Source organism: Bufo bufo, chromosome 4 (genome assembly GCF_905171765.1).
Source record: "Bufo bufo chromosome 4, aBufBuf1.1, whole genome shotgun sequence".
Taxonomy (NCBI): domain Eukaryota; kingdom Metazoa; phylum Chordata; class Amphibia; order Anura; family Bufonidae; genus Bufo; species Bufo bufo.
In genome coordinates, this window is record NC_053392.1 from 278,918,861 (window position 1) to 278,946,722 (window position 27,862).

The 27,862-nt window shown below is 39.6% G+C and overlaps 1 protein-coding gene across 1 annotated transcript in view; it reads left to right on the forward strand.

Moving 5' to 3' along the window:
* The window catches only part of LOC120998111 (collagen alpha-1(XIX) chain-like), an 861,475-nt gene that overhangs the window by 311,133 nt on the left and 522,480 nt on the right, over positions 1-27,862 (forward strand). The window contains exon 7 of the mRNA XM_040428630.1: positions 16,228-16,308. Coding sequence (XP_040284564.1) covers positions 16,228-16,308 — 81 coding nt within the window. The remainder of the gene's footprint in view (positions 1-16,227; positions 16,309-27,862) is intronic.

Sequence of the window (27,862 nt, forward strand, 5' to 3'; positions counted from 1 at the left end):
CAGGCTCAAAATGCTCTAGGGTACACTATGCAAGTTCACCGGTAGGGGACTCCGGTGGACTTAACTGGTTGGCTGGAAAACTAGTACTAGACCCAGAGACCCTTCTCGTACTAGTGTGGGCCACAGGCTCCCTATCATGGTGGTCTCTGCAGCCTTGGAAGCTCATTATCATCGCTAGATTATGAGGAGGACGCGGATTACAAAAGTAAAGTCGGGTCATCCTCGTCCTCACTGGGGCTCTCTGAGTCGGAGGCAAGCTGGGCGTATGCCTCCTCGGCCGAGAACATCCGGCGGGCCATAGGGGAGTGTGTGTGTGCGTGTGTGCGTGCATGGAAATCTTTATTTAGTGTGCGTGTGTGTTGGGGCACAGGTGTTGGCGTACTTATCCCTAAAACTAACAGAAAAAATAAATAAAGAATTAAAGAGAGGCCAAAAAAAAATTTTTATTTCTTTTTTTATTCAAACTCGCTGATCAGCAGTGGGGGGTGTGATGCGCTAACAGTGTCCGGACGCTAAGAATGCCGGCCACAGTCAGCGTACACAAAAATAAATAAAAATAAAATGTTTGCGCCCCAAAAAATGTGTGTGGGGGGCAGGGGGGCAAGCTGCAGCACCCCTGGGGGGTCTAGGGTCACACAGTTTTTTTTTCACTAAACTTTCACTGAATATCCCTGCCTAACCTAACCTTTCCCTAACCTTTCCCTAAATACCTTTTAGTGCCAGATGGCACTGTGGAGGGTCAGAAGGGGGTGCTGGGCACAGATGGGGGTGCTGGGTGAGGAGATCGATTGCAGGCTTCTCTCTCCTTGCTTCCGGACACAGAAAGGAGGAGGAGAGGAGAGCTGCAATAACTTGAAACTCCATCACCTCTCAGGATCGCAGGATGGTGATTGGTGGTGTATTATCACACCACCGATCACAATCTTGTTCCGGGTTATCGGGTTTACCAGAGACCCGAATAACCGGAAACGCAGAAAACCGCAGGTCTGAATTGACGCCGATACTACTGAACCCGAACATCCAGTTGTCCGCTCAACTCTAATCATGATCAAATTGAAAAATAAAATTTGAATCATAGATTTAATATCCACTTTTATTAGCAATTTTACTTTCCAAGGAGCTTGTTGTTTACAGTTTTAGTTGGTTGGATGGCTTTAGTTGCAAATGTGAATTATTTATGCACATTTATAAATTTTAATACAAAGCTCCAAGTTTACCTATTGCATTACATGTATTATCTATGGTAAAACTTTTGTAAAATTTGATGCTAAACATATTTTGAGGCTGTGTAAATTTTGTCAATTTTGTGTGCATGTGCTCACTTGGATATTCACTTGTTTTGCATACCATATATATACTCTACACACCCTGATTATATGCTTTTATTAGGTGTTTTCTGGAAAACCTTTGGTCATCTGACACATTTGATCACAAACTGAATGGCAATATTGTAAACAAATAATCACAGTTTTTGACAGTAAGGTAAAGCATAGCTTAGTATCACAAATTGCAATATGATTGCTGTAAGAAAATGTATGATTTTAGGCATGAAGCCAAATATATATTTTCTTAATTAATTATGTTGGTGCTTTTTGTAATTTCGATGGCAAAAAATAATTTTGGAGTGATTTAACAATTTTGCCCACATGAGCTTCCGTGATCCTACACATTTATGCATGTACTCCCAACAAACATAACTTTTTTGGTAAGTACAGTTAGTTATTGTCTATAAAAACGTTTCTTTGTTTAGTCCCAAATTAGAATTTTTTTTCCTAACGATTGTTAGGGGCATGTTACACTGGATTTAAATTCTTCAAAATGTACACTTTTATTATATATACTAATATGGTAGTGCATGATGAATATATGTGTGCCTATATATATATATATATATATATATATATATATATATATATATATATGGTATGCCTGCTTTTTCTTGCGGAGCACCTGTTGTACAGGGAAATAAAACCCTTCCCAATGCCTGTGAAGGGAGCTACAGTGTATGTTGGGGCACTCTGCACAATAAGTAGTTAAATCTGTGAAAAGGACCTGTATTCCTTACTTTTCAGGATCAGTGGTAGTCCCAGGATATGCCAGTTATGGAATATCCTAACAATGTATCTTAACATTTTAAAATAGCATTAAGGTTTGTTACATTCACTGACACCTATTCTGGTGGCAGCGCCTCTTTATTAATGATACAGTGTTGGCTAACATACATTCTGTACATACCAATGCTAACATTGGTTGAAGGCTTACAAAACTTGTGGTGCAGTGTCAAAACAACCACATTGCAAGTCAAATGACTACTAATAACAACCTGTCAGTATTTAATCCCCTTTATTTGACACTAAGTACTTATGAAGGTGTCTTGGTTCATTGGAGTAAAGCAGAACTCTCTGATTAATGACTGTAGGGTACATATAATCCTCATAGCTTTCTGCTGAAGCATCTAAATATAATAACCAATCCATATATTCCCTGAGAATCTGATCAGTCAACTTTTACTGTCAATGAAATATTTTTTCTATAGATACTCCAGCTGGGATTATTTTTTTTGCCTAATCTTTGGATCAAGCTGCAATAAGTAACACACCCACATTTTTTTTATTTTATTTTTCTGTGGCCAACTCTCTGATCTCCAACTAACACAGGAAAGTAAGTTGGTTACTTCTTTATTCATTCCTATGAGACTGACATTGAGGCTCCTATAGGAATATATAGAGAAACTGGTTTCCTGTCCACACATAAGATACTGTGTTATATAAGTGAGCATCAAAATGACACATTTCAGTCCATTTTGTAGTGAAGGGAGCAGCACTGCAGCAACCATCTCCATGCACTATATAGTAGAATTGATGGAGCTGTGCAGTTCCAGCACTGACTTCTAGCAGTGGTGCAGGGTATAAACCCCACCAATCCTGAGGGTTAGTTCATCAATATATTAATCCTGGACAACCACTTAAAATTTCAGTTAGAAAGATAATTAGTTACTTGGGTATTGCAAGCTAATGGAAAGCTTACTAAAAACTCCAGACACTTGTGCTTGCCAAATACAATATAAACACTGTTACAATGGGAGCCCATTCTGCTCTCTCAGGCAGACACGGGTGTCATCTTACTAAACTATTTTCTTAGCAGCTGGAAGCTGGATTTCGCTCACCCATCTTCTGTGATCCCTGCAGCCCTTGATTTGCACTGCTTTGTCAAGGTCTTCAGGCTTGTGTGCTCCCTGGCTCTTAAAGCATCAGGGAGTAACCTGTGTACTAAACCTTTGCTTGTTCATCAGTTTTGATTATCTGCTGCCTGTCCTTACTGTAGCCTGACTACTGTATTGAACTATTTTTGCTTGCCCTGACCTCGGACCAGTTTCACTGATATGCATGAACTCTTCCTGCCCCAGCCTTGCCTTGTTTCTGACCACGAATATTGCCTGATCTCTTGATGTTTCATACTGGTATCTCTGACCCCTGTGGATTATCCACCAATTACATGGGGACTATCACAAGAGGTAGCAGTGTGATGGCTCTGATGTAGTGTAGACCAGATCCCTGTATAGGGGGTTAAAGGGTGAAAACTGGGGGACTGCCAGGATAACATTTTTAGAGATAGCCCAATGCTAAACCAGTGAATTTATTACATTCCAGACATATCACATTTTGGGGAACTAGCTCCTTCTTCAGATTTATCAGTAATGTATCACATTATGCCTAGAACATAACTAGTGATGAGCGACAAGGGCAATATTGGAATTTGCGATATTTCGCAAATATTTTGTAGAATATCCGTCATATATTCGTGAATTCAAGAATTCTAGATTATATTCTTGATTGAGAAAATCGGCAATGGCAATGCAGAACATTAGAATGGTTGGCAACGCAGAACATTAGAATAGCTTTACATACAGATAGAGTGCTCCAATATATTTGCGCTTGCGAATTTTCGGCAATAGTAAGGGGTAGGCAACTTTTCTATTGGTTGCAAGGGATGTTGCTAAGCTGTGACAAAGCCTTCTCATTTGGACCACAAGCTAGAAGAAGGGAGGGATGATCGCCTAATGTGTACTGTGTTAAAAAAAAGACGAAAAAAATGGAATATTCGATTTTACGAATATATAGCACTATATTCTAAATATTTGCGAATTCTCGAAGTGCCGATATACGCAATTAAAATTCACTATTCGAATATTTGCGCTCAACACTAAACATAACAAAGGTTCATGTCTATATTAGATTTGGCAAGTGCAAGTGTATGGAGTTTTTTCTGTGCATCCCAATAGCTTGAAATACCTGTGTCATTTATAAACATCTATCACCTTCCTGAGACAGATACCAGACAACTGCAGCTTATATAGTAGTCTACTCTGAATCCATACAAGGCCACTATAGCTGTTGTGACTGTTCAAAACAGTATAAGTTTAGTTTTATCTGCTACTACTATTATTATAGTTCTAGGTACAGCTTGGCACTGTTTTCCTGTTTTTTCTTCATGGGAATAGTTACTAGATGAAATCATTATGTGTAACATGCAAAAAAAAATCCTTTTTGTAGTTTTAAAATATTTCAATCTATGCGAGAATGTTTGCTAACTGAAAAAGTAAAGAAACTATATTTGCTCTATATTATCATACATAAATTGATATTTTATTTAACAATAGTAAATATAATTGGGGATATCTTTTAACAGATGTTTTAGGCACAGATTTTGTTTCACATAATTTTGCTGCAAAATCTGCTACTTTTCCCTGCTCACACCACTTTTGCAAAGTGGCAAGAAAAGGGGCCGTGATGTGGGTGGCACATTCAGCAGGCCCGACTCATTCATCAATGCCCGCTCTGGTTTTTGTTGTGGAAAATGGCAGCAAGGGAGGAACAGTTGAACAGCCTGCTGGAGGAAGCGTCAAACTTATTTAGAGGCCTGTTGCTCTACATAACTTTGACACTTCCTCCAGCAGCACAGAGGAACTTAAAGGAAACGTGTCACAATTTTTTTTATCTGCCAGTTAAAACCAGATAGTAGCATTTCTCCTTTTTTTTCTAATCAGTTTTTATTTTATGATTTTTTTTTTAAACAACATTTACAAAGCATTAAAATATTGCTTTACGGCAGCCACATGGTCCATAGACACAATGGGCAGGAGGGGACCCTATTGACCTATATGGGAGAGTTTTCTAGGCATGCTCTGTGACCTGTGCAGAGGGCACTGTACAAGGGAAGAATAGATAAGCTCTGATAGTCACCTATTGTGAATGGTGGATCCTGATTTATCTATACAAAGAGATGAAATAATTACAGGCAGGATTAGAATGAGTTAACTCCTGTATATTAATCTGTACAAACCAATTATTAGACATAGTGGCCAGTGCAAAAACTGCAGGATTTTTGGTTTTAGTTTAAATATACAAAGTGACATGGAAATTAAAAATAACCATCAAAAACTATTAAAAAATATGTTAAACATAAAAAAATTACTTGAACAGCAGGTCATTTTCTGATGACACATTCCCTTTAGGACTAGTGTGGATAATGCTGGTGTTAAAGAAGCACTATCACAAAAAAATGTATTCTCCGACCTGTTAGATAGGTGCATGATTCAATCTGTAGTGAATGTATTCCTCTTACCAGTGACTGTATTTATGAGTTATCCCCTCCTTTCAGAGGCCATGTGCACAAGATACATTTATGGTGTGCTATCTACAGTAAATTTACTGTTAATTTACCCAGAAGATCCAACTTACAAAAGGTCCAAGCTACTGGAAAATGACATTTACATATCTATACAATTGCTTGAATATTTCTGGTAGTCCCACAAAGTTAAACGGGACCACTCCTTTCGAATGGTAAAAATGGGTCCCTATTTCCCCTATCCTGATTAATTCCAGTTGATGACAACTATCATATGTGGGCTCCTACTGTAGGCTAAGATTTCTGAAAGAGCAGGAAAATTGCAACAGCTTAAGCCAGTCTGCTCACGTGTAACTTTTGGGTATCAGAAGAAACATTGTGATGGAGGTGAATGGAGGCGGAAAAAGAAGAGACATTCCTGAGATTACTGAAGCAAGAGGGGAGGCTTTAATGACTTATGTAATCATGTTGGAACATCACAAGCAGAATACCCCCAACAGAACGCCCAATGAGGTGATAAAAACACACTGGGCCAGATTTATCATTAGCTCAGGTCAGAACAATGGAGTGAAAAAGTCCCAAAAAAATGCGCAAACGCTAAAACTGCGCACAAATGTTTCTGCTCTGCACTATGCTCGCCAGTTTTCTGAAAGTGGGCGTGTTTTCTTATGTAAATGAATCTCTAGACAGATTTACTATTGGGACTATTTAAAAAGTCGCAAAAAAGTCGCAATTTCACTCCAGTGAGGACCATGCTTATCTTATGAGACTTTTTAATAGAACATGCAACTTTTTCATAAAAACGAGCGACTTTTTTGTAAAGATGTGCGATTTTTGTAAAGCTGCTTACTGACGAATAAACTGCTACCGTCAAACCACATTTATTACAGTCTTAAAGGGCCGATCAAAAATTTGACTTGGCTAAAACTGACTTTAGCCATATGTGAAAGTGAAGTGAGCTGTCAGAGTCATGATAAATCTGGCCCACTGAGCCCAGTCTAAAAAGGATTACATTCAAAAGGGGTGAGAGGCATAAAGAAAATATTTCTGACCTTTATGGTAGTCTGAATGTACAGCATTGCTTACTTCATCTTTTAGATCTGTGTATGCCTGTTTTATATTACTCTTATCAGGCAAACATACATTTGGCCTTTAAGGAAATGTATCCCTAAAAGTGTTCATTGATATATTTTTTTAATGTTTCAAATTAAAATTAATACTTTCCTCAATGACCTATGTTAAAGAGTAACTAAACTTGTAATTATCTGTTTGGTATAATGTCCCTAATGCCCTAATAATACTTTTTGTAATGTACTTTATTAATGCATTCAGCATTTCTTTATAGGGATATCACTCCCCTAAAGTGCACCTTTCCCTGTGCGCTTAAAGTCTACTTTTCTGTACACTGCTGACTCCTCAGCAGTGTACATAGTACGGGCTGCACAGTTTATGAATGGGGCCGCAGTACGGGCAAGAGCACACATTGCTGCCTGTGGCACCGAGGTTTACTAAATGGCACAGCACATGGGTACCCTGTAACAATGTGCTATGCCAGGATTAGCTGAGCGGAGCGGGCTCCTGCCTGAGCTTGCTTTGCTAAGCTAAACGCTTACATGCAGGACTCTTAGCTTAACAAAACAGGAACAGGCAGGAGCTACTCCGCTCTGCTAATCCTGGCGTTGCACATGGTTACAGGTTACCATGTGCTATGCCAGAAGTTAGTAAACCTCCAGGGGGCACTGTAGACTCCGTACACCGCTGAAAAGTCAGCGGTGTACAGAAAAGTAGATTTTAAGCGCACAGGGAAAGGTGTGCTTTAGGGGGGGGGGGGGGGTAAAGTCTATTAAAAATTCAAATGCATTAATAAAGTATATTACAAAAAGTATTATTAGGGCATTAGGGACATTTTACCAAAAAGTTAATTAAAAGTTTAGTTACTCTTTAACTGTTTTACTATGTGGTACATTCATTCCATCCCATAATAACCAAACCAACAGCCTATAACCATTGCCCTATCAGTCCAGGTTATCTTTCGTCCGAACACCAACTCTTGCATGAGCTACATATTTTATAATAAAGTACATGCATCTCTACTGCAGCATATGATCGTAGACATTCATCTTAGCAAAAACACAGTGCAAGTGTCATTTCATGAACACTAAGTTTAAAAAGAAACATGTTGGGAGGACTGCATAGAGCCATATGATATATGTACACTACATCTCCGTAATGTGAAGAGCTGGGAGTCACATACGGCATGGTCGACATTATGCTGAGGCATAAACTCTCTCTTACCCATTGATTATGACTGCAGTTCTCAAGTCAACATTCCAGGCATTGAATATTCATCGCCCACCTCACCTACTATTACTGTCACTGATAAAATATAAGCCAGTAGCATTCTGTCAGATGTATAAAGTGGACACGCACATATTATTTGTTGCTTTTTACACATTATTTATAGAAGAGACATGAGCAATAATAAGCAACATGGCAATAAACTATGAGATATGCCCTTTCAGCTATCTAAGTGAATGAGAGTTTAGAAATAAGCTTTATAATGTTTCAAAGGCACATTACAGTCGTGGCCAAAAGTTTTGAGAATTAGATAAATATTGGAAATTGGAAAAGTTGCTGCTTAAGTTTTTATAATAGCAATTTGCATATACTCCAGAATGTTATGAAGAGTGATGAGATGAATTGCATAGTCCTTCTTTGCCATGAAAATTAACTTAATCCCCAAAAAAACTTTCCACTGCATTTCATTGCTGTCATTAAAGGACCTGCTGAGATCATTTCAGTAATCGTTTTGTTAACTCAGGTGAGAATGTTGACGAACACAAGGCTGGAGATCATTATGTCAGGCTGATTGGGTTAAAATGGCAGACTTGACATGTTAAAAGGAGGGTGATGCTTGAAATCATTGTTCTTCCATTGTTAACCATGGTGACCTGCAAAGAAACGCGTGCAGCCATCATTGCGTTGCATAAAAATGGCTTCACAGGCAAGGATATTATGGCTACTAAGATTGCACCTCAATCAACAATTTATAGGATCATCAAGAACTTCAAGGAAAGAGGTTCAATTCTTGTTAAGAAGGCTACAGGGTGTCCAAGAAAGTCCAGCAAGCGCCAGGATCGTCTCCTAAAGAGGATTCATCTGCGGGATCGGAGTGCCACCAGTGCAGAGCTTGCTCAGGAATGGCAGCAGGCAGGTGTGAGCGCATCTGCACGCACAGTGAGGCGAAGACTTTTGGAAAATGGCCTGGTGTCAAGAAGGGCAGCAAAGAAGCCACTTCTCACCCAAAAAAAATCAGGGACAGATTGATCTTCTGCAGAAAGTATGGTGAATGGACTGCTTGAGGACTGGGGCAAAGTCATATTCTCCGATGAAGCTTCTTTCCGATTGTTTGGGGCATCTGGAAAAAGGCTTGTCCGGAGAAGAAAAGGTGAGCGCTACCATCAGTCCTGTGTTATGCCAACAGTAAAGCATCCTGAGACCATTCATGTGTGGGGTTGCTTCTCATCCAAGGGAGTGGGCTCACTCACAATTTTGCCCAAAAATACAGCCATGAATAAAGAATGGTACCAAAACACCCTCCAACAGCAACTTCTTCCAACAATCCAACAACAGTTTGGTGAAGAACAATGCATTTTCCAGCACGATGGAGCACCGTGCCATAAGGCAAAAGTGATAACTAAGTGGCTCGGGGACCAAAACGTTGATATTTTGGGCCCATGGCCTGGAAACTCCCCAGATCTTAATCCCATTGAGAACTTGTGGTCATTCCTCAAGAGGCGGGTGGACAAACAAAAACCCACTAATTCTGACAAACTCCAAGAAGTGATTATGAAAGAATGGGTTGCTATCAGTCAGGAATTGGCCCAGAAGTTGATTGAGAGCATGCCTAGTCGAATTGCAGAGGTCCTGAAAAACAAGGGCCAACACTGCAAATACTGACTCTTTGCATAAATGTCATGTAATTGTCGATAAAAGCCTTTGAAACGTATGAAGTGCGTGAAATTATATTTCACTACATCACAGAAACAACTGAAACAAAGATCTAAAAGCAGTAAACTTTGTGAAAACTAATATTTGTGTCATTCTCAAAACTTTTGGCCACGACTGTACATTTCTGTTGGCTCCAGAATCTGCATTCATCATGTATTGTAACTACAAGTGTATTTATTAAAGTCTAAAAAGGGGAAAATAATTATACAATAATAAAATTAAACAGAAACATCACTAAACGCTTATTCACATCTTCATTGGAGGCTCCATTCTGCGCCTCCATCACAGATTCCGCAGAGAGAAAATTCATTCATGCCAAAGAGAAGACTCCTGAATAGATAAGTCAATTATATCCTGAATTCCACCCTTCCATTATTTTCATCGTTCTGCTCCTATAACGGAGCAGAACAATGGAAATCTGGTTTGATAGAGGTCTTAGACTAAAAACAGAATTAAAGGGGTTGTCTAACCCAATATCTTTTTTAAATGCAGCATATAATTTTATAAAATACTGTATCAAAAGTAGTCATGCTCACCTTAAAAATCCCCTGCCAATCCAGTACTGGTCTGTTTTCTACCTGCTAGAACGATGACGTATTAACTTAACATGTGACCACTGCAGCCAATCACTGGCTGTAGGGGTGATGTGTTGATGACATTTTGGGCTATGATGGTATCAACACTGGACTGGAAAGAACAAAAATTGGTGGGGGACCAGGAATGCCTTGACACAAGAAAACTGCAGGGGAAGGATGAGGTGAGAATAACTCTTTTTATTAGTTTATACCATTGCTATTCATTTTTAAAACACATCTGACAGCAGATTTGTACCTATGAAACTGGCTGACCTGTTACATGCGCGCTTGGCAGATAAAGGCATCTGTGTGGGTCCCATGTTCATATGTGCCCACATTGTTGAGAAACATGATGTTTTAATACATGCAACAGGTCAGCCAGTTTCATAGGTAGAAATCTGCTGACATGAGGCTGGACATCTCCTTTAATACATAGTTGCATCACTGTGTATCTTCATCTGACATAAAACTCCACACTGACATAGCTCATTGGGTCCAAGAAATTACATTCATAAGCTGTATTTTTGCTTTTGTGGCCAAAAATGTGGGCTGGACATACGGAAACATAGAAATTAGAACAGTTTAGGGAACAGTGTTACACCAAGTGGGGCACTAATACTATAATAATACTGGTGTTACAAATGCCAGTCTCAGTATGAAGTCCGTTGTCACCAAATGCTCAAAATTTATTAGGAGACACAGGCCTCTTAATAAGTTTGGTGCATTTCTAGGCAGTTCACTCCCCAGACTTTCAAATCTATACCAGATAAGAGATGGTGTATGTTTGAACTATTATTTATGCCAGTTTCTGGCATAAACGATAGTAAATCTGGTGGGCTGTGTTAAGCCACACACTTCCTGATAAGCCGCACCCACTTTTCTATCAATTTTAAAAAGTGCCAAGACAAGTTAAAAGTCACAAAGTATTGTAAAATTATAGTGTGTGGCATAGTTTGTGACTTTTTTTTTACACCACAACAGTGGCTTAAATGGTTTAGTAAATGTTTCTCAGTTTTTCTTTAGGATCTAATATATAAAGCTGAGTGTATGTGTGTGTGTGTATGTCCGCTAAAGGAATCCGTACCGTGGCATTTACAATCACCAAATTTGGCACACAGGTACATCAGGTGTCCGGGAAGGTCTTAGGCCAGGTCTCAACTCTCTAGGACGTACCGTTCCCAAAAAATGCATTAGCCAATATAAGCTTGGTCACATGACCCTTATCAACCAATAGAATCTCGCAGGTCCTCCAGCCTCCACATACACAGTTTTACTCCAGGTTTCTATAGCAAACCAGCCATTTATCTTCACTGCTGTAAGAGAGCTTTAAAGGAAATCTGTCACAAGGATAATTGTTATTGAAGTAAAGCCATGGCCTAATAGAACTTAGTACCTTATTTCAAGATGTGCCTTTGTTCCAGGAATAGATGTTTTTATCCTCTGAAAATCCAGTTTATTTGCAATGCAAATGAGCCAGTAAGGTGCCCAGAGGGGCGTCATTCTTGCAGGAAAGAGCCCAGACATGCCCCCTGCCACAATGTGTCCACCCTCAAAAGACTTAAAACCCTGCCCCCAGGTCCTGCTAAGCCATGTCCCTAATCTGGTTAGGCCACTCCTGAGCCTATGTGGATTGAAAATATGAAGGTAAAAATCAACTGTCAGCTGCAGGGGTGGGATGGAGAGTGTTTTTCTCCTTACAGCTTACACTCAGACAGCACAGTGCTGCTGTCTTAGAGTGAGCTGTTCAAAAGGACATGCCCCCGATCTGGTTAGGCCACACCCACTCCTCAGCCAACTGAGATTGAAAAAATGAAGTTGAAAATCAACTTCTAGGTCCCGCTAAGCCACGCCCATATCTGGGTAGTCCATGCCCCTTCCCACTCCTGAGCCGATGGGGATTGAAAAACTGAAGGTAAAAATCAACTTCTGTCAGCTACAGGGGGGAGGGAGGGGGACTTTCTCCCTGAAGCTCACACTCAGAACGTACAGTGCTGCTGTCTTAGAGTGAGCTGTTCAAAAGGACATACCCCCGATCCAGTTAGACCACACACCCTCCCACTCCTCAGCCGACTGAGATTGAAAAAATTAAGTTAAAAATCAACTTCTAGGTTGTGCTAAGCCACGCCCTGATCTGGTTAGGACACACCCCCTCCACTCCTTAGCCGACAGGGATTGAAAAAATGAAGGTAAAAATCAAATTCTGTCAGCTGCAAAGGTGTGAGGGAGGGTGACTTTTCTCCTTGCAGCTCACACTCAGACAGTACAGTACTGCTGTCTTAGAGTGTGCTGTTCAAAAGGACACTCCCCCGATCCAGTAAAGGCCAGTGTTAAGGGGTCGGGCCCCTGTGGAGGTCACTGTCAAGGGGGTGGTATGCTGTGAAAGTCACTGTTAAAGGGGAAGGCTGCTGTAAAGGTCAAATTTAAGGGGGTGGGCTGCTGTGGAGATCCAATTTTAAGGGAAAGGGCACTGTGGGGGGTCAGTGTTAAGGGGCGGGGTGCTGTAGATGTCACTGTTATAGTGGATTGTGTTCATTTTTTTTTTAACAACACACACAAACATTAAATGAAACAGATTAAATATACCCAAGCAAAGCCGGGTCCTTCAGCTAGTAGTTTTATAAATCTCCCCTCTGTGTTATGACTAGTGCAGGTTCTGGGAGGACCTCAAGTTAATACCTAGTGTGGGGTACAAGGGACCACTATGATCACAAGGATTCTTAACTTGAGGTCCTGTTTACATTGTGTTCCTTTGATCTACCATTACAATGAAACACGGTAGGCTATCTTCTGCTGGGCACTGGCTCCTTTAAACATAAAGGATTCAAAAATTGTAAGAGCAGATTTCAATTGCTTGTGCTACAGTATTTTGGAGAATGTTTGGAACAACAAGTCTGCAGGTAATTGTAAGTTTATGAATAAACATAAGTTGACATTATAAAATAATTTATAGGAAAATAGGCAATTCAAACTAAAGCCTCAAAAGGAAAGAAAGAACCTATTCATTTTGTATATCTCCAGAACATAATAAATAGCAATTTGTATTTAACAAAGCCACAAATGTCATAATTGCATTCATGAATTACAACAATGCAAATTTTGAGGAAGTTGAAAAAAATCTATAGATTATTATTATTTATAATGCCAAATACCATGCATTGTTTAACCCCTTCCTGAGCCTTTTTTTTTGTTGCAAATCTGACATGTGTCATTTTATGTGGTAATAATTTTGGAATTCTTTTACTTATCCAAGCGATTCTGGGATTTTTTTTCTTGTGACACAATGTACTTTATGTTAAAGGTAAATTTGAGTCGATATGTTTAACCTTTATTTATTTAAAAAAAAATCCAAGATTTATGGAAAACCTAGAAAAATTAGCTATTTTCTAAATTTGAATTTCTCAGCTTTTAAGACAGATAGTGATACCTCATAAAGTAGTCACTAATTAACATTCCCCATATGTCAACTTTATGTTTGCATCATTTTGAGAATGTAATTTTATTTTTTTAGGAAATTTTGAAAATCCACTTTTTTAAAGACCAATTGAGTTTTAAGTCACTTTGTGGGGCTTACATAGTAGAAACCATCCATAAATTACCCCATTTTAGAGACTACACCCATCACGCTATTCAAAACTGATTTTTATAAACATTGTTAACTATTTATATGTTTCACAAGAATAAAAGGAAAATGGAGATTGAATTTCTAAATTTCACTTTTTTGCAGAGTTTACAATTTAATCAGTTTTTTTCAGGCAGAAAGGGTTAAAAGTTTAAAAAAAACACTCAATATGTATTACCCTGATTATGCAGTTTACAGAAACACCCCATGTGTGGTCATAAACTGCTGTATAGGCACACAGAAGGGCTCAGATGGAATGGAGAGCTATATGGTTTTTAGAGGGCAGATTTTGCTGGAATGGTTTTTGGGCACCATGTTACATTTGATGGCACACTAAGGTACCCCCACAGTAGAATCCCCAAAAAAGTGACACCATTTTGGAAACTACACCCCTCAAGGAATTTATTGAGGGGTGTACTGACCATATTGATAGAATTTAGACTTACTTAAGAGTAAAAATGAAAATTTTCATTGCTTCCAATAAAATATTGCATAAACTCCCCATTTTTTCATTTTCACAAGGGGTAATAGGAGAAAAAGCACCATACATTTTATTAAGCATTTCCCCCTGAAAACAGCAACATCCCATATGTAGTTGTAAATTGCTGTTTGGTCACATGGCAGGGATCATAAGAGAAGGAGCACCATAGGGTTTTTGGAAGGCAGATTTTGGTGGAATGGTTTGCTGACACCATTGATTAGCCTCTGGAGACCAGTACAGCCATTTTCTGACAACCATACATTTTATTTTCCTCTTATCATAGCTTTATCATTGGTTCTATTTTGTGGTACTTACAACTTTTTGATTGATTTTTATTTAGCTTTTTGGGAAGCAAGATAAAGAAAAGACAGTGACTGCCATTGCTTTTTGAGATTTGTTATTGCGGTGAACACGGTGTGGGAAAAAAGCATGTTATCTTTATTCTGCTGGTCAGTACGATTACAGAGATACCAATTTTATACCGTTTTTTTTTTTGTTTTACCACTTTTACACAAAGCATTTTTGAAAAATAAATCCTGTTTTTGTGACACCATCTCTGAGAGCCATATTTTTGTAAATTTTTCTGCCAATCGTCTTGTGTGAGAGCATATTTTTTGCAGGATGTGTTGACGTTTACATTGGTACCATTTTGTGATACATAGTACTTTTTGACCACTCGCTATTACGCTTTTTGTAAGGCAAGGTGACAAAAAATGTCATTGTTTTAACAATGAACAATTTATATAGCATTCACCTGAAGGGGTATACCATTAGATATTTTTATATAGCAGATGATTATGGATGCGGCGATACTTAGTATGTCTATTTTTTTTTGGTTTGCAATGTAACACAATAAAAGCATTTTGGAAAAAAAAAAGCAGTTTTTGTGTTGCCATAGCCATATTTTTTTAATTTTTGTGTCAAATGTATTGTGTCCCGGCTCATTTTTTGAGGGATGAGGTGATGTTTTCAATGGTACCATTTTGGGGCATATTGTACTTTTTGATTGCTTCCCACTATACTTGACTATTTTGGAGCTGTTTTTATATTTTCATTTTTTTACAGCGTCCATCTGACAAGGTAATTTATTTGATATTTTTAAAGAGCTGGTCATTACAGACACGGTGATACCTAATATATTTTTTCAGTATTTTTCTATTTTTCACAATTTTATATGTGTTTATTAATGGAAAGGGACTTTTTATTTACTTGAAACTTTTAGTTTTTTATTATGAAAAACACTTTTTTAATATTTATTTTCCTTTTTTGTCCCACTGTCAGACTTCAACTTTTGGGGGTATGATCCCCTCTGCAATGCTTCACAATACATGTGTATTGTAATGCATTGACTGTCAGCGTACTACCAGTGTGCAGGTCCCCGTGCTACCTGCCTGCCTATGAGACCCAGAAACTACCTTCCCAGCCATCGGGTCTTCAGCACAGGGAGCCAACAGGGATGGAAGGGGAGCCCCCTCCCTGTACACAGCCCATACATGCCACAGTAAGTGCTGGCCATGGCATAAAAATGGTTAAAATATCAGCATCTGTGTATTCACCGATGCCGTTGTATACAGCAGGGGCTCGGCTGTCAGAAACAGCTGGACCCCTGCCTCTGATCTGTATGGCGGATCTCTACCTGTATGTGGATGTTGATAAGGACTCAAATAAACACATACAAATGGAGAATGATAATAAAATATGGAGGAAGAGTACCGAAAAGAAAAGCTTTCCATAATGTAAACAGATAGGCTCTGATAATCACAAAATAATAGGGTCACACAGTTCTTTCCCAGCTATAAAACATCTAAACCACATTTTATGGATTCTTTGTATACTTTCATATGCAATTAGATCTGGATTCCTTACTTTAGTTGGATGGATGTTTGATTTCCTTTTATTATTTTCTATCATAGATTGAACTCCAACGAATAACAGTTTACTGCAGTCCAAAACAGGCGGCTCAAGAAGACTGCTGTGAGATATCCGATGGAATGGTGAGATTAGTTTCTGTAAATGTATGTTGGCATTTCAGTATAAACCGTATGTCATATTGTGTAGCTGTACGTAATACTATCTGTAGTAAAAAACATTGAGAACTAAAAATTTTCAGAAGAGGAGAGCTTGCCCTGTGTTTAAGATAAACAATTCTATTTGAAAATCAAGATGTGAAGTGAAAAAAGAAATCTTTTATCAGTAAGTAAACTCGCCATTGCATTTACATTTATACAAAGATAATGCACCTTTAAGTTATTCAGTGGTAAAAGAGATGTCCATACTTTCTGTTGCACATCATTCACAACAAATGGACCAGGTGTATAGGTATAGGGGGTACAGAAGTAGCAGTCAGTGTCCGAGATTACAGATGAGCGAATTACTTAAAATTCTATCAGGGTCTGAATATGCCCAAATCATTTGTCTGAATCTATTCGGGTCTGAATACATTTAGCATGAATTGCAAGTGACCTGATTGTCTGGAAAAATCCATCTCTTAATTCTATTCACACAAAAAAAATCACTTACAAATGTTTTGAAAAATTTGGGTCGAATTCCAAAGTTTTAAAATTCACTCAACTCTCTTAGAGATATGCCAGTAGAAAAAGACCACATGGTCCATCTAGTCTGCTCTTATAGTATTTCTGTTTTATTTTCTCGTAGAATAGATATATGTTTATCCAAAGCATATATATGTTCACTTACTGTTGATTTTCTAGCTACATCTACTGCAGTTTTTTTTAAAGCTTGGAACAGTAAAATTTGTGATCCAGTTACACTGCTGAGATATACTGTTAGAAGACTCTGATGAAGGATACCAAGCATAGAACAGAAACAAAGCCCGTCAGTCCATCAGGAAGAAAGTCTTGCCTCTAACCTTCTTTATATCATGGATATCCTTAACCTGATAGATGTTTTCAGCACTGTCCAGAGAGATATCAGGGGTAGAATTTCTGGAAAAGCGATTAAATATCACAGGTTTGAGAACAGGCACATAAAAAGAGTTAGGTATCTGCAAGGAGCCAGGAAGACGCAAAAACATAAGAATCTAGCTTTTAAGATGATACTCTGAACTTGAAGTTACCAGAAGCAAGACTTTCAGCTAGAAAGAAATGAAGAGAAGGTCTGCGCTTACGGGAAACACATTTTTTCTTCCAAGCATTGGCATTTACAAGAGCGGCATTGATCTCCTGCCAGATCTAAGAAAAATTTTCCTCTGAAGAATCAGGAGTTAGTACTACCAAAGAAACAGGAAAGGGAATTCTGAGTTGATCGCCATACACAATGAAGAAAGGATATATGCCTGTATTTTTGCTAATATAATTATTGTTCAAAAACTCTGCCCATGGAAGAAAAGAAACCCAGTCATCTTGAAGTGCATTAGTAAAAGTGGCAAAGATAGTTGGTCAGTGCTCGGCCCACCCATTGGACTGAGAATGGTACACAGAAGAAAAGTCCAAGGTTACATCCAGAAGTTTACAGACTACCCTTCAGAACTTAAAATTAAAATGTACTCCCCTATTGGATACAATATGTAGAGGAAATCTATGGAGACAGAAGATGTAATGTGCATTTTGGCTAAGACTGGACAGAGGTATAAAATGAGACATTTTAGAAAAGCAGTACACAACTACCCTTATACGGTAACTGTGCATTCAGAGGAGGTAAGAGAGTCTGTAACAAAGTCCATGCCAATATATTGTCAGGGAGCCTCAGGGATGAACAGAGTTGGAAGAAGACTGGCAGGTTATTTGGAGTCATATTCTGGGCACAAGTGGTACAGGCTGAAATGAAGTTCCGGATGTCTTTCAACATGGATGGCCACCAATAATATCGGAAAATCAACTTGCCAGTCTTGTATTGACCGGGATGTATGTCAATTTTAGCGGGATTACCGTACTAGCTTCCTCTTAGACTCAGGAACAAAGGTTTTACCAGGAGGAATGCCTTTCAAATGTACTGAGGCAACAAATTTGGCTGGATTGATGATATACTGACTGGGGTAAACTGGGAACTTAAAGTGGCCCTGAAAAAAAAACTAAAAAACTAAAAGTGGCCCCATGTTGTAGGTGGGTCTGTAGTGCAGAGCAAAATAACGCCCCAGCAGAACCAAATACCACAGTGCACCACAAAATACTGCCATAGCAAAACCAAATATCAGAATGCAGCACAACATACTGCCTCAGCAGAACCAAATATCAGTGCAGAACAAAATATTGCCTCAGCAGAACCAAATATCATAGTGCAGCACAAAGTACTGCCTCAGCAGAACCAGATACCACAGTGCAACACAAAATACTGCCTCTGCAAAACCAAATACAACAGTGCAGCGCAAAATACTGCCTCCCCAAGAACCAGATACCACAGTGCAAAAAAAAATACTGCCTCTTCAAAACTAAATACCACAGAGCAGCACAAAATACTGCCACCCATGTCACAGTATGAAATTTTATCATCATCCTGAGGATGGCAATACAGTTGAATTCATTAGGGCACCTACAGCCACAGGCCTGGTGCATAAGTGCCTGATGTTCCTACATTAATTAATGCTGAGAGCATCAGATCTTTATGTATCCTTCTGGTGGCCAAGAGGAGGGCATGGGCGTCATTATGGAAATCAGCCCACCAGAAAATTTCCCTGTAGGGTCTATGGCCAGTCCGCCCATGTATGCTGATGTTTTTCCTCCTGATCAGTAGAATCAAAGGATCTTGACAAGGCATCAGCCTTCATGTTTTTGTCTGCAGAGCAGAAGTGTAGTAAGAAATTGAACCAGGTGAAGAACAATGACCGTTGGGCTTGACAAGGATTGTTAAGCAGATTGAAGATATGTTACAGTTTTGTGATCCATATAGATCATGACTGGATGACTAGCTCCCTCCAGAAGATAGCACCACTCCTGTAAGGCAATTTTAATGGGCAACAATTCTCTGTCTCCTATGGTATACTTACATTTATGATTTGAAATGGCTTTAGAAAAGAACCCATTCCCACGTGTTATAATTTTTTCTGAAGGAGCTTTATGAGTTAGAACCGCCCCTAGCCCTGTGGATGATGTGGCCATTTCCAAAAATAACTGGTAGTTTCTGAGCAATAAAGAACAAGACCAGAGGAAAAGGCTTGCTTTAAGGTGTAAAAAGCAGATTCTGCTTCTGGAGTCAACTACCGTATTTAGCTTCAGCATCCTTGTGAGTCAGAGCGGAGATAGGAGTAGTCAAGATGGAAAAGTGTAGAATAAACTGTCAATAATAATTTGTAAAGCCCAGGAGTTATTGGATTGAATGAAAACCAGATGGATGAGTATAAGTCAATATAGCAGATACTTTTTCTGGATTAATTTGAAATAATGTAGCCAAAGAAAGGAAGGGAAGTCTTCTAAAAGACACATTTCTCCTTAGAAGCTGGAGCACGGAGCGGACATGTTGACGATGAGATATTAAATCCGGAAAGAAGGTTAGGATGTTATTAAGGTACACCACTAAACAAACATATAGAAGATCCCTAAAGATGTCATTCACAAATTCTTGGAAGACAACTGGAACACTACTCAATGCAAAAGGCATCACAAAGTACTAGTAGTGACCATTATGGGTATTGAAGCCAGTGAGTAGGCTGGTGTCCATGCCCACATAGGAAGTAGGGGATTACCATGGACATGGACCGCCACTGAAACACTATTTCAAGAATGGGGCCCAGTCTGAGACCACTGCCAATGGAAAGGAGGCAGCTTATACACAGCTCTCTCCGTTCAATGCTATGGAAGTTCCAAATGTAGAAAATAGCACTCAGCTATTTTCATAAGTCATAACAGTTAATAAAGAGGGTGGAGGTGGAACACTTAACTATCAAACATTAATGGCATATTGCTGTGTTTATGCCATAAATGACCAGTTTGATGCAACCATTAATTTAATGCTTTGTGTCAAGCTTACATGAAGCTGCTTACTAAAAGATGTAAAATGATGTTAAGTTGCATAAAGAAATGCTTTCATTTTTACAATAAGACAGAAAGCAAGGAGGCTGTTATCTGAGAGTGATCATATCAATAACAGTAGAATAAAGGTCAAAGAGGAATGAGCTACAGCTCCTACATGATGACTACACAGATCTTATCTAGGAAATCAGCATGGGGCTTCTGATGGCTTCTGCCTTTTGTTAATACAATGACCCTAAGAACTGAACTGCTCAGTAACAGGTCTCCATAAGATACAGAGTATCTAGAAAGGAGCTCACTGCTATATATTGCCATTTCCGAATTAAAGTCAGATGTCATTTCTTTGCTAAAAGTCATATTAAAATATTATCTGTAATGTTGAAGGCAAAAGTCCACCCTGACCAAGACAGACCTGATTACATTGTAGTCTGTGCCTATATATCAGTAGTCTTTCATGTTTTTGCTCTTTATTCCCTTCCAATTTGTAATTCATAATGCACAAATGTGTTTTTGTAGTACCTTATAGACTGGATATAAGAGATTTGACTACATCTAGGCATACAGTTAGAGATGAGCAAATTATTCAAAAATCAGATTCGGCAAAATTTTCTTTGCAACTAATTACTTCGAAGCACATTTCTTTGTAAGTAGTGAGTACAATGACAGGGAACGGCAATTTCACCACTCCCCGTCATTGTACCCCTCAGATGCCTCGTTAATACATGATCGGGGCATCTGATATAAATAACAGAGTGTACAATTAAATAAAAAAAATCATACCTACCTGATCCATTTGCTCGCGATGGGCTGACGGCCACCATCTTGCTTGAAAATCTGGCACAAAATCTTGCGCGTCCCATGATGACATCATTACACCGCCTGGCGTGGTGACATCATATGTTGCCGAACATGGGATTTCGTGTGAGACCTTCAAGTAAGCTGGTGGCGCCAGGCCCATGCTTGGGTCTAGGGATGGCTGGCACTCACTTCACTGCTATATTGTATCAATTTGTTGTCAGCATCAAGACTGTGATGTGTTTTGGCTCTAACACAAGACTTTTTCAAGCATGCAAATTCTTTAACACAAATGGAAATGTTTAAAGAAGACCTTTCACCAGAATAAAGTATCTAAACTGACTATACAGACGTGTAGAGCGGCGCCCAGGGATCCCCCTGCACTTACTGTTATCCCCGGGCGCCGCTCCGTTCTCCGGTTATAGCCTCCGGTATGTTCATAGTTAGGCTCCACCCAGGGCTATGAGCTGAGTGCTGCGATTGGCCAGCGCTACAGCATAGGAGAAAGAGACGCCGGCAGGTTCCCCTGGGTGGAGCCTAACTATGAACATACCGGAGGCTATAACCGGAGAACGGAGCGGCGCTCGGGGATAACAGTAAGTGCAGGGGGATCCCTGGGCGCCGCTCTACACATCTGTATAGTCAGTTTAGATACTTTATTCTGGTGAAAGGTCCTCTTTAAAGGGAACCTGTCACATAGAACATGGTACCTGAGCTGCCAGCAGAATGTTATAGAGCAGGAGGAGTTGAGCAGATTGCTATATAGTTTCTTGGGAAAAGATTCAGTATAACCTGAATTTCATTCTTTTAAATTCTTGCTCATTCTGGGCTTAGGACCACCTCCTAGACTTCAAAAATTGATTGAGAAATATCACTGTATACACAGTCATAGAGGGAAGGCTGTCAATCACTAAAAGGACCACCTCCCTTACTTCAAAGCCCAGAATGAGAAGGAATTGGAATTAATGAAATAAAAGTTTCAAGCACACAATCATGTCATCACATTACTATGGCAATAAACATAAACAACAAAAAGAATATCACTGTAACAGGAATGTATATCCATACCCTGTTTTCTGGTTCAGATAGCATTTAAATAGTATTTATGATTTCTGCAGGAACATAATAATGATTTAAACAGACCATGATTAATACAGATTGTATCACTGAAAAAAATAATACATTGAAAGAAAGAAACTATTGGCTCACAAAAAAGTACTCAGTTTGTATTCTCGATTAAGGTCCATAGGTTCCAGTGTCTGGAGCCTATGGATGCAAAAAGCTTCATTTTTTTTAGAAGTTTAACTCAATCACCCCCTCTACGTGGCTGAGGGACGTGATCGATAATCTGAAATCGCAATTGTGCTGTTGTGTGTCTGCACCGATCAATGTGATAGGGTATAGGGAGTAGGCTTTTTTTAGTCTAATTATTGACTTGTGTTTGCTGAATCTGTCTTTCATACATGTGGAGGTTTTCCCCATGTATAATAATCCGCAAGGGCATTTCAGTATGTATATGACAAAATTCCTGTCACACGTGTAGAAACCATTTCCTGGGAAAGTTTCTCCAGTATACAGATGTGTGAAATTCTCTCCTTTAGTAAAACTTCCAGGTGTCCTTCCAGGATATATCCAATAGTCCTTTGTGTATGCAACAATTTATCTGGGTAACCATGTTCTTTGAGCTTCTCCGTCATATCTTCCAATCACCTTATCCTCATCTCCAGGGGATGAATACTAGTATAAAGCAATAAACTATTGCAATATATTAGTTTAATATAAACGTCCATATGCAGACTGCTACCTTTACTTTTAATCACCCAGGTACCTAAAAAAATCTATTCTATTAGCATCCCCGTGTAAAATGAATTGCAATTCATTCCATACTGAATTTAGGAAATCTGAAAAGTCTATAAAGGTCCGAATGTCACATGCCATATGCAAAATATATCATCAATAAAATGGTGCCAAAAATACAACATTCCTTGTTTGGTGCTTTAGGGTAAATAAATTATTGTTCAAACCAAGTCATATAACAATTTGCATATGGTGGTGCGATATTCGAACCCATAACAGTCACGTTCCTTTGTTGATAGAATGCATCCTGGAACAAAAAGTAATTTTGGTGTAATTCTAAACAATGGAAAGAAGCTTAATAAAAAAATATTTTTTCCATATAGGCACTACATTCCAATAACCACTTAATTGCTTGTGTCCCTTTCTCATTGTATATGGACATAAACAGACTACAGATATTAAATGTAGCTAGTAAACAGTCCTCATCGATATTAACCTTTTAATTTCATGAAGAAATTCCCCTGTGTCTAACCAGAATGATGATGCTTTTTAATGAGGGGAGTAAACACCTTCTCCATAAAGTTTGCTGGAGGAGAGAGAATGGAATCCCCATGACAGTATTGGGTGACTAGGTGGACTAGTCATAGATGCTGATTAATAAGGAAATCACTCAATTTTGTCAATTTTGTATCTATGGGTACTTTCTCTTTGAAATAATCCATAAGTTTTTGTAACACGTTTTTAATATGAAACACTGGATCAAATGATAGCATTCTGTACTTATTTGTATCAGATAATTGTCCCTTATCCAATATGCATGTTTGAAAAAGGCTCACATTAGAGTAGAAACGTGTCACAGTCTTGATGCTAACAATAAATTGATACAATACATCAAGTAAAGTGAGTGCCTGTCTTTCTTCTTTGCTTCAAAAAGCTATTACTGACACAAGCCACTAATATAATGTGATAGAGACACTATAAGCAGAGTATAGTGAGAGAATAAGAAGATATTATTAGGTATATTCTAGAGCAGTGGTCCCCAACCTTTTTTGCACCAAGGACCAGTTTCATGCAAGACAATTTTCCCAGGGACCGGTGGGGTAGGGGGCTTAGGGGGAGGGCGGGGCTGACTGATTCACGCGCATAACAAAACACAAGGTGTATATTAAAATATATAACACTATATAACGACTATATAAACTGACTAGGGTCTCTGCTGCACTGGTCTCTATTGCACTGGTCTCTGATGCACTGGTCTCTGCTGCACTGTACCGTATTTTTCGCCCTATAAGATGCACCTAGGTTTTAGAGGAGAACAATAAGAAAAAAATATTTTTCATTACACCTCAGGTCAGACCAGCAATCAGACCCCCAATGTTAATCAGACCTCAGATCAGACCCCCAATGGCTCAGATCAACCCCCAAACCTTTAGCCATCTATCAGCCCCCCAATGTCAGCCATAAGCCCCCCAATGTCAGCCATAAGCCCCCCAATGTCAGCCATAAGTCCCCCTATGTCAGCCATAAGTCCCCCTATGTCAGCCATAAGCCCCCATATGTCTGCCCCTCATGTCTGCCCCTCATGCCTGCCCCTCATGTCTGCCACTCATGTCAGCCACATGTCTGCCCCTCATGCCTGCCCCTCATGTCAGCCACATGTCTGCCCCTCATGCCTGCCCCTCATGTCAGCCATATGTCTGCCCCTCATGTCAGCCATATGTCTGCCCCTCATGTCAGCCATATGTCTGCCCCTCATGTCAGCCATATGTCTGCCCCTCATGTCAGCCATATGTCTGCCCCTCATGTCAGCCATATGTCTGCCCCTCATGTCAGCCATATGTCTGCCCCTCATGTCAGCCATATGTCTGCCCCTCATGTCAGCCATATGCCTGCCCCTCATGCCTGCCATATGTCTGCCCCTCATGCCTGTCCCTCATGTCAGCCATATGTCTGCCCCTCATGTCAGCCATATGCCTGCCCCTCATGTCAGCCATATGCCTGCCCCTCATGCCTGCCATATGTCTGCCCCTCATGCCTGCCCCTCATGTCAGCCATATGTCTGCCCCTCATGTCAGCCATATGCCTGCCCCTCATGTCAGCCATATGCCTGCCCCTCATGCCTGCCATATGTCTGCCCCTCATGCCTGTCTCTCATGTCAGCCATATGTCTGCCCCTCATGTCAGCCATATGTCTGCCCCTCATGCCAGCCATATGTCTGCCCCTCATGTCATAAAATCATAAATCACAGCAAAGGGTTTCTTTCATTGGTATTTATTTTCAATGGATATGCGGCAAAAAAAATAATCCACTGTCAGTGGAATTTCATTGGCAGATCCCGCCCACCATGCCACTACATGCCGGCTCCAATGGCTCTTATATAAGAGCAATGACCAGTGTGATAGCCCTACATGTACCTATACATCTCGGCGGCCATAGGCCCCCATACATTCATCAGCATCTTCCCCTGTTTACCTCCAGCGGCACAGGTAAGTAACTACCAGCTAGATAAATTGTCCTGATATGATTATACTGATTCCTGAAAATATTAGGGTGGTAAATGACCGCTATGAGGGTCTCTGTTGTAACATAATTGTTCATACATACCTGTGAAGTACGATATGATTGAGGATTTTGGTTCCTGGTGATAAGATTAGTATAGGATCGAATGTCACATGTTTTATTTAAGTGCACTCATACTAGGATATGATAAGAAAGTATATGTTAAGATGTAATATCAGCAACTGTAAATATCCTAACAATTGACCAGGTAGTGATAGAATTTATAAACAGTGGAATATCCTCCATCCTTAACTAAGAACCAGATATTTATACCATTGTGATCAATATGAAATTGACTAAATAATCAAAAGACGGCGCAATTTTGTTTTTGTTTTGTTTTTTAACATGCACATATACCTGTAATCAATGATGTAATTGATTTAAAATTTATTTAAAATGAATTGTCACAAAAATTGCCCTATTGTAATTCTCATAGTGCCTGACGAAGGCCAGACACTGCCGAAAACGTTCGCACAAAATAATTTTTCTGCCGCATATCCATTGAAAATAAATACCAATGAAAGAAACCCTTTGCTGTGATTTATGATTTTATGATTACGGGGCTGGGAACCCTATCTACAGCAGAAAAAAGAAAAGAAAAAGCAGAACAGCCACAAAGTTTGGTACAAAAACGTATGCCCCTCATGTCAGCCATATGCCTGCCCCTCATGTCAGCCAAATGTCCCCCAGATCACCCATCAGCCCCTAGTGCAAATAAAATAAAATAAAAAAAACACTTACCTCTCCTGATCCTGGTCACCATCGCGATCCTCTATATTCTGCTGTCGGCTGGCTGTGTATAGCGGTGCACAGTGTAAGGTCACAGAACAACCTCACGCTGTGCGCAGCCCTGCACAGCCGATAGCCGAGCCGTGGACCAGGAAGTGGTGAGTACAGATCCTTCACTGCTTCCTGGTCCTTTTGTACTAATGAAGCGCTTCCATAATGGAAGCACTTCATTAGTACAGAGTTAAAGACTGCCCTGATTGGCGCAGCCCGGCAAACCATCTTCCAGGGCCCGGTCCTGGGCCGTGGCCCGGCGGTTGGGGACCGCTGTTCTAGAGAATTTGATCAGGGAAAGCATAAAGAGAGAGTGAGGGAGCGAGTGAATGGTCACCCAGTTGTGTACATAATGCACCTACTGACAACTGATTTTTTTATATGAACAGTTTTGGTTTTTTTAAACCTCGGGTCTCTACTGTTCATTAACAGCATACATTCTGCTCTAAATGCTGAGAAATTGCAAATTTTTATTCTTCAGTTTAAATTTGTGCCAAAATTGTTGCATATTACTGCAAGATAACTGGCAGTTACAGTAAAAGCAATAGAACAGTAATACCATTTTTATTCCATTGTTATTAAACGCATTGCATATTTCTGCAACATGACAGGTAGTTACAGCAAAAGCAATACTACAATAATGCCATTTGTATACCCTTGTTATTAAATGAATTGCATATTACTGCAAAGATAACTGGTAGTTACAGAAAAAACAATACTGCAGTAAAGCCATTTTCATACTTGTGTTAAATGTATTGCATATTATTACAAGATAGCGGGTAGTTAAATCAAAAGCAATACCGCAGTAACACCATTTTCGTACCTGTGTTATTGAACACTATTAAAGGGGATATTAATTATTGATATTTAAGTAAATCTCAATAATTAATATTCATAAATAGGCGTGAGTCGTCTAGTGATGACTCTGCCTATTTATGCTTAATCTTATACTACTGATTACCTTACGCTACACTGAACTACCTGCGGCTATTTCTGCAGCGCCTTACTACTACAAAAGACTACACACTGTGCTTAAATAAAAGGTATTTATTAACACACTGCACGTTACAGTCTAATATTTGCTTATAAATATATATATCTATATCAATGGAATAGACATATATAGTTATAGCAGCACACAGCAATATTAGTAAACACACTATAACAACACACTAATATGGTTCTAACTAATACGGTTCAAATATCAGTAACCCACCCGCCTGGCTACTCACTGTCCCTACGGGGTACAAGGGGTAAAAACACAATACATGCAGGCCAAGGAACTGTCATGGTCTTACCTGCTTGCTGCTCTCCTTCGTTTGACATGTGCTGGCGGCCATCTTGGGTCCTGGGTTTCTTGTAGCCTTCCACCCTGCGGCTCCTCCTTCCCCTGGGAGGAGCTGGATGCCTAGCTCATATATATAGGAGGTCTGTGGCTTCAGTTCCTTGCTTGGTCCTCTTGTGTTCACATGCTTCTAAGACTGCTGCTGCTTCTGGTTCCTGATCCTGGCTTCGTCTGACTACCCTGCTGGTTCCTGATCCTGGCTTCGTCTGACTACCCTGCTGGTTCCTGATCCTGGCTTCGTCTGACTACCCTGCTGGTTCCTGATCCTGGCTTCGTCTGACTACCCTTCTGGTTCCTGACCTCTGGCTTCGCAAAGACTCTGCTCGGTTTCACCATCCGTTTGGACT